The sequence below is a fragment of the Eulemur rufifrons genome, chromosome 21 (genome assembly GCF_041146395.1).
Source record: "Eulemur rufifrons isolate Redbay chromosome 21, OSU_ERuf_1, whole genome shotgun sequence".
NCBI lineage: Eukaryota > Metazoa > Chordata > Mammalia > Primates > Lemuridae > Eulemur > Eulemur rufifrons.
In genome coordinates, this window is record NC_091003.1 from 23,717,569 (window position 1) to 23,725,487 (window position 7,919).

The following is a 7,919-nucleotide window of genomic DNA, read 5'->3' on the forward strand; positions in this document are numbered from 1 at the left end:
CTTGCTACAGATCTGTTCACTCTATAGGAGCCTGGCCTAGCAGCTGGGTTCCCAGAGAACCCTTGAAAGGAATCGGGATGCATCCAGTTCTCTCCCTGAAAAATTTCTAACAAAGAAAAAGTAAATATTTTTGAGGGTTCAGACCACCAGACACTGTTTCTGGGAGCCAGGTGGCAGCCTTGGTAGTAGAGTGGAGAAAACAGTTTTTGTCCCACTTCCCCATTCATCTGGATCGCTGTGCTTCAACCATATGAACCACCACTGCCATAACCTGCACCACAGTAGTAGTCAGCCTCGTCCTCAGACTGGATGTTGGAGATGGTTAAGTAGCGGTCAGCCCCGGAGCTGGAGCCTGAGAAGCGATCGGGGATCCCGTTCCCCTTGCCGTGGCTTCCATCACTGTTAACATACATCAAGTACCGAGGGGCCTTCCCCGGCTGCTGCTGATGCCAATCAATGGCGTAGCTGCTGTGTCCACTGCTCAGGGTGCAGGTGAGCTTGACCGAGGCTCCCAGGGAGGCAGAGGCAGAGGGCGACTGAGTCAGCACAGGCTGGGAGAGGGACCCTGGAAACACAGACACACATTATGTCCTGGAGGAAGGACAAGAGGGAAGGGCAGTGTGGCATGGGTCTGGGAGGTGGTGTCAGTGAGCTGGGGGTCCGGATGCTGAGGACCGTCCTGACCTGTGCAGTGAAGGAGGAGGGTGAGGAGGATGAGTGGGGCCCAGGCCATGGTGCAGACACCCCAGAGCTGTGCCGAGGCTGCCACTCTGCAGGTGTCTCTTATCCACCCTCCAGCCCCAGAGGAGGGAGGGGGCCCTGCATGCAAATGTGCTGCTCCTCCCCCGCCCACCAAGCCCGCCCTGAGCCTGTGTGCAGCCCCAGTGACAGGGTGTCATTACTGGGAGGGGCCCTGGGCTGGGCCTGTCTCCCCAGGGGCCCAGAGAGGACCCACCTGCTGGCACCAATGAGCTCTGAGCAGAGACCAAGGTTAAGTGTCTGGTTTCCCAGCTGAGCCCCACACAGCCCTCAGTGACAGGCCCACAGCGCCCCCTGCTGCCCAGGACCAGATGAAGTGTGTCTGGGACCAGATGCCAGGGGGTCCTAACAAAGGTGTCTGTCCTCACCAGGGACTTGACAACTGCCCACTCCCTGCACAAGGACAGAGCGAGTCCCCTCCTCATTGCAGCTCCTACCTTGTCTCGGCCTTTAACTGTCCTATTTCAGCCTTCTCAGTGGGAACAGGACACACAACTCTGCCTGTATTAAAAGGGGAGCGGGGTCTCCTATACAAACTGTGCGTGAAACAAAATGTGCATTTGCAGAGAACAGGGACAGTTCAGCCATGAAACCACTTCCCAGGCTGCTCATGCAGCAGGTTTCTCCCTCCCCACGTGATTCCTCAGGAGGTCACACACAGGGACAGAGTGGGAGTGTCTGGAGGGTAAGTGAGCAGGCTTGGTGACTCACTGGATTCCCTGGGGAATGAGCACAGACCCCGGGAGGAGAAGGGGAAGGTCCTTGAGTGATGAGAAAAGGGAACCAGCTCACTGGGGGCTTCTTCTGAAGTGCAGGATGAGAGAAGTTCAAGAGAAATAGACAATGTGAGTAAAAATGCAGAAGAAAAATTATTTTAAAATTCCAGGGCTTTTCTCATACAAATACTTCAGTAATTAGCTGAGGAGCTCACAGGACAGAAGGGAATTGGAACGAAGGAAACAGACCCGAGGGTTGAGAGTGGAAGTTGTGAATCAGAGACGGGAAGGGGAGGGTGAGGACGGTCCACACTGTAGAAGCGACTGGAGGAGAAGCCAGTGGGGACATTGGGCAGGAGCTGGGGGGGTCAGGTCGAGGGAGGTTTGGGGTGTGTTGCTCCTGAGTCACCAGAGACTGAGAACAGAACCCTGTAACCCGAATCCCACACGTGTTAGGACAGGGGACCCCTTCAAAGGCTGCTCTCTGAAACCTCTTTGTGCCTGCGCAGAGAGTGAGGAGGGAGAGGAGTCCAGGACATGGTGTGGCCTTGCCAAAAATCCTCTAGAGTCACAGGTGTTTCTGGTCTCTGGGCTGGTTCCTGTGTCTCCTCCTCAGCTCCCTGGGAGAAGGATGTGTTTGCGTCATGCTTCATGCAAATATGAGCCCTTCACCACCACCAGCACCATGGGATTCTGTGTCCTTGGCCCAGGGGGCAACTCTCTTGTCAGGGACAGTTGGGCCGATGTCAGCTCCGAGTTTGCCCCTTGGGAGGAAGCAACTGCTGTCACCTCTAACTCAGGCCAGTGAGCACAGGCCCAGGGACCCTGAAATTTGAACCATTTGAGTGTGTTTCAGGCCTGGCTCAGCTCTGGGAAGATCCACAGCGCCCCCTGCTGGGCTGTGATAACTATGGCTTCTACTTTCTCTAATTGTTTTAAATGTCTTGTCAAATGCCGGAATTTCAGTTTTATTCTCACTTGTTCTTGAATCTGTCCAAAGAGACTTTTTAAAAATTCAACGTAAAATTTTTTGCCTTATAATATATGTTTAGTTTGTTTTTATGACTTGCAATTTTTTCTCAAATTTTCTCCATTCTCATTTATTTCAAGAATATCAGAAATAGCTGATCATAGGAATTGTACGGTTGCTGACTTAAGTACATGAGCGATATAATTTCATCACCTAGATCTTCTTAGTGTCTGTGTCTGTGGATTGTCTTTTCCTCACTCAAGTTGTAATTTTCCTAGTTCTTGATATGACAAGTGATTTTTTTCATTGTATTGAAAACATTTTGGATATCATGTTATGAGACTCTCTAGAGGTTTTGTCAACACATCTGAAATAGCACCTACTTTTGGTTTACTGGTTTTCTCTGTTAATTTTCCTTTGGTCATTCTAAGGAGAAATGGGACACATTCCCCTTTATAAGCATTTAGTTTCAGATTTTGGCATCAGTCAAACGATATTGGAAATGGGTCCCCTGCAGTCTGCTTTCCACCTGCTGAAATGGTCCTGGAGCCTCATGTCTCTCTCATCCTGTATCATAATCTTTCTCTTTGAAGTTGGCCAAATAAGTCTCAGTGATTCTTATGACTTGAGGAAGGGGAAATTCACTTTTGATCTGAAGCGATGTTTTTCACCAAATCAGCTCCCCACACCCTTAGGGCCCTGCATCCTGCATTTCTTCTCTGGAAACTTCAGGGCTGAAGGATGAGCTATGTGAGGTCTGAACATCCTGCCCTAAAGATCTAATTTTCCCCAAACCTAACTCCAGCCCTGCGAATATTTTCTTGCCTGCACAGGTGAAATGACACCACGTCTTCTTTGTGGGTGATTAGAGGGTCCTCCTCCCTCCAGCAGTGAGACGCCTGGGAAATCTCAGAGCCCGTGGCTGGAAGTGTGAAGGGACAGGAGTTTGCCACTGGCATTATATTAATACTATAAACTGCGTTCAGTGGCAAAGTTGGGGGGACCAGGGATGCGGGTGTGACACACAGAGTGGCGCTGCCAGGCTGGGCTGCCGACCCTCCTTCGCTCTAAGTAACTGCCCATAACCAGCAGGAGCTTCAGTGGAACTGCCCGTTCAGAGGAGAAACGGCATCATCATTAAAGTAAGAGATTCATCCAAACTACACATAGAGTAAAATAGACATCATGTGTCTCATGATCAGAATTTTATTTTTAAATGTAATGTTTTTGAATGGTTTGGGGTGAACATCATGGAACATTTAAACATGCTTCATTTTTAAACAGCCCTACGGAGCAGAAGGAACAGGGACACACATGTATCTTTGTTTTAACAGACTCTATTTTTATCTCGTTCATCCATAAATTTCCATTTAGTACAATTACTGATATTGTGTCTGTGCCTACATTTCTCTAACTTTATCTGGGCTTTGTTGCTTAATTCCTCCTTTCTCCCTTTTTTATTTTTCATGAATCAAGCATTTCCACTACATTATTTTATACTTAGTAACGATTTACTTTTAAATTCTACCATTTCAGTAGTGACCCTATGTATTGCCAATTGCAACCTTGTCTTCTTACAACTGACATTAAGGTAAGATTTTTGACTATTTCCCTACACACAGAATCTTACAAAAGTTGACAGAAAGGTTGTCCATTTTGTTAATTAATATTGCTAGATGTTGTACATGTCCACATGTGTCAATTATAAAATCTATTTAAACTATGGCTGTTGCTGGCAGTGGTGGTGTTTCCAGCATCACCAGAACTGTGGACATTCAACACGTTTCCTTCTCCCGGTGCTGTGTCCCTGCAGGACTTTCAAGTGAGCCCCTGGCAGGGCTCTATCACATCAGCACCAAGAAATTGTGGAAATTCTCATCTGGCTTCCAGAAGTTTCTGCTCATCTCTTTTTCCCCTGCCACATGTGGGATGGAATTCAGCGTCTGTTTCCACAAGGACCTAGCGGTGATTTAAAACCCTCAATGTCCAATTTGTTTTTATACCTTAAGGAAATTGAATTACATGCAAATGTCTATTAATATCCTTTGGCACAATCAAGTGTCGTTGCTTTGTGTATTCTAAAGTCTGCACCTCTTCCTGCCTGATGTTTTGGGGTGTCCCAGTCATCTAGTCTAGGGAATGTTCCTGCCCCATTTGAGGACAATCACAGGAATCTGCAGACTTCGCGAAGCTGCCTTAGGTGAAGCCAAGAGCAGTGACATGTGTGTTTCCTCTTTGACTTGTCAAAGCTCAACGTCTTTTTCCTGGACCATATGGTGACCACGCTGACTCTGAAACACACACCTGTCCTGAGACATGGACACAGACACACAGCAAGGACACATGACTGGACATCTGGGATGACCAAGGGCATTTTGCACCTGAGCTGCCAGCCTATGTGGCAATGACGTCACTGGGATGTCTTATCCTAACAGCTTAGTATTAAGATCGGCTGGATAGAAGGTTCCAGATCCAGGGAAGGGCCTCAGAACCTTGGTTCTGGAGGGAGAAATGACTCCAGGAATGTCCCTGAACATGGTGTTGGTCATAGGATGATAAAGTGTGTCTCTGGACCAGGATGGGGAACAGACGGGAGACTTGTGCCCCATTGCCCTGTGGGGCAGGTGTCCTGGGTTAGCACTGAGCTCCTCCCCCCTCCTGAGCAGTAATCATCGCCCTCATCCTCAGACAGGGCCCAGCGTACTGCGGGGGCTCCAGTGGCCAGGACTGAATCAAGAGATATGATCGGGACCCTGCAAGTTGGGAACCACCAGGTATCACCATTTGTGGCTTCTCCTGGGAGCCGGTGGTGCCCGGCCGCACTGCCCATCCCACTGTGTGCTGGTGCCAGGGCACGAGGAGGTGATGTTACTCCCAGATGATGGGCAGCTGAGTGAGCACAGACCGAGTGCAGGACCCTGGAGGGCACAGGGTTCACATCACTGCTGCCACAGAGCCTGGCACAGGGAGGGCAAAGCCATCGCTGTGTGCTGAAGAGTGACTTGTGTTTGTCGTGCAACAGTCACTTTCTTGAGTTCATCTCTGAAATGAAAGCAAGACCTACTGGGGTAGGATGACCGGGAGCCAAAAGGAAGAACTGAGAATCCAAGAGTATGTGCTTGTTTCAGAGGGTCTAGAGTTCTGATGCGACATCCCCAGTGCAAACGTGACAGACATGACCGTTCTACCCAGTACTGTTATGTCTTCCAGAGCAGTAGATGGTTTTCTGTCCTGGTGGCCTGGACCCTGCAGGAGGCTGGACCAGCAGAGCGAAGTGCAGAGACCTGTGAGCACAGGGCAGGGTCCTCCTAAGGGTGGGCAGAGCTGGGGAGGGAAACCAGCAGAGGCCCGTGAGCCTGGGCCTGCATAAGCTTTCAGAACAGAGAGGAAGAGGGGACCCACGGCACAACGGGGACAGCTCATAGCCTTGCTCTTTGGGATCCAAAGTGAAGACAGAGCTTCCTTCAATCTCGTTCCCTGCCCCATTCACAGAACAATGTCAGAGGCACTTTGTCCAAATTGTCATCCTTCTCTTTGTGTTTCTGGCCTTTCCTGGGTCCTGTTCTGTGGAATATTCTATGGCAATTGATGGAGGATGGGGAAGCCTGTGCCCTGAGTTCTACAAAATCCCTGAGCAGTCTGAGTCTCAAGATTCTCCCATATGCATCACACCCCACTCTGTACCCCCCCAGGACGAGGACAGCAGCACCAATGTGGGCAGGGACCTACCCACCCATTCTGGGACAGGCCGTGGCAGCTATTAGAGGGGGTGTGTTTTGTGAGAAAGGTCTTTGTATTGTCTGGCAAAAGATTATGAATGGAGGTTCCATTTCTAACTTTGAAAATACAATCAAGAATCTTGAAGTTATGAGGGTGTCATCTTCTCTAAAGAGACATTATGCTGATTCCCTTCAAACAGGTTGCATGTCACACTTCATTCGGGTAAGGGGACAATCTGAACCACATCCCCTCAGGTCCACACTGCAGGTGACAGCACAGTCTCAGCACAGCAGAGCCCAGCCCTGGCCTGCTGCGCCCACACTCTGCCCATCAGCCTCAGAGCAGCGAGTCCTGCACCTGGTCTGGGCCTCTGCCCTGACCGCCTTGTCTGGTTCCCCTAACTTCATGCCAGCTGCCTAAACCTCCCCTTCCTCACATACCAGCAGGTCACGTGCACCCACAACAGCATCTCCCAGGACTACAATTCCACCTACATCTTTCCTTAGACTTTCTGCCCTGAGCTAGACATGACCCAAATGAACTTCTTTTGATCTCCTCTTAAGCCTCCATTGACAGAATTTTTATCATAAATTAGGAATTTCTGTTGCAAAACAAAGACAAGGTTGAGAAGAAATGAACAGTGGATTAGTCTAGAAGTTGAATTGAAGAGCAGGATATGACATTGTCGGATCTGCTTGCCCAAGAAAAATCAAGTCGTGGTTGGAGATCTGGCAACAGAAGTCACCCATTGAACTAGATTTTGTCAGAGCCACCAGCAAGGGGTGACTACACCAGACCAGAAGAGTGCAGAGGGGAGACTTTTGTCCCACTTCCTCATGTGACCATAGCACTGAATAAGTCTGAGAGCTGCCATGCCATGTTAGACAGCAATAGTGAGCCTCGTCCTCAGGCTGCAGCCCAGAGATGTGCAGAATCCCTGCATTGGCCGAGGCATCTTTGGAGCCAGAGAAGCGGCTGGGGACCCTGGAGCCCTGGTGCTTATGAGTCTGAGTAGTAGCACAGCAGGTATAGGGGACGGCTCCCTGGCTTCTCCTAGAGCCAGTGTATCCAGAAGTCACCAACACTGAAGCCACTGCTCAGGGTGCAGGTGAGTCTGGCTGATGCTCCAGGAGATGCAGAGAGGGAGGGCGGCTGGGTCAGCACAGGCTGGGACAGGGAACCTGCAAACACAGACGTTCATGGGTGCTGGGCACCTGCCAGCATGAAGCTGCAGGGAGATCTGGGCCAAGGGGACTGGTCAAGCTTGGGGGCTGACCCTGGATGTGTGAGTCCTGTTCCTACCTGAGAAGTGAGAGAGGACCAGGAGAAGGAGAGGGGCCCAGGCCATGGTGGACACAGTCCTCCTGAGTTTCAGCGCTGGAGTGGCTGCCCCAGGTTTCTCTCATCCCTCCGCTGGCCTCACAGAGGAGGGGTTATGGATGCAAATGTGTTACCCTCAATGACCGTCCCCACCCTTCTTCATGCATTTGTTGAGGCTCTGAGGGCTGACGGAATGGCAAGGCTAGAGGCAAGACCTCAAAGGAGGCCGGTGCTGGGGCCACACCCAGGGGGTGAGCTGCTGAGTCCTCGTCGGTGAGTGGAGGCCCCATTGCTCCACCGTGTGGAGTTTGGTGGGTGGGCAGCTGTGGGTGCCCCCTGTGCAGACCCTGGGATCACCCTCAGCTCACTGTGCGGACTGCAGTCTCTCAGTAGGAATCCTGTGAGTGGAGTCACCTGAGAGCCTGGCCACTGTC

The 7,919-nt window shown here is 50.7% G+C and overlaps 1 gene segment (V, D, J or C); it reads right to left on the bottom strand.

The window, feature by feature from the left end:
• Positions 1-242: 242 nt before the first annotated feature.
• LOC138401651 (immunoglobulin lambda variable 4-69-like) lies at positions 243-7,513 on the bottom strand. The segment is given in 2 exon segments: positions 243-565; positions 7,468-7,513. Coding segments are annotated over 2 exon segments (369 nt in total).
• Between the last annotated feature and the right edge of the window lie 406 nt (positions 7,514-7,919).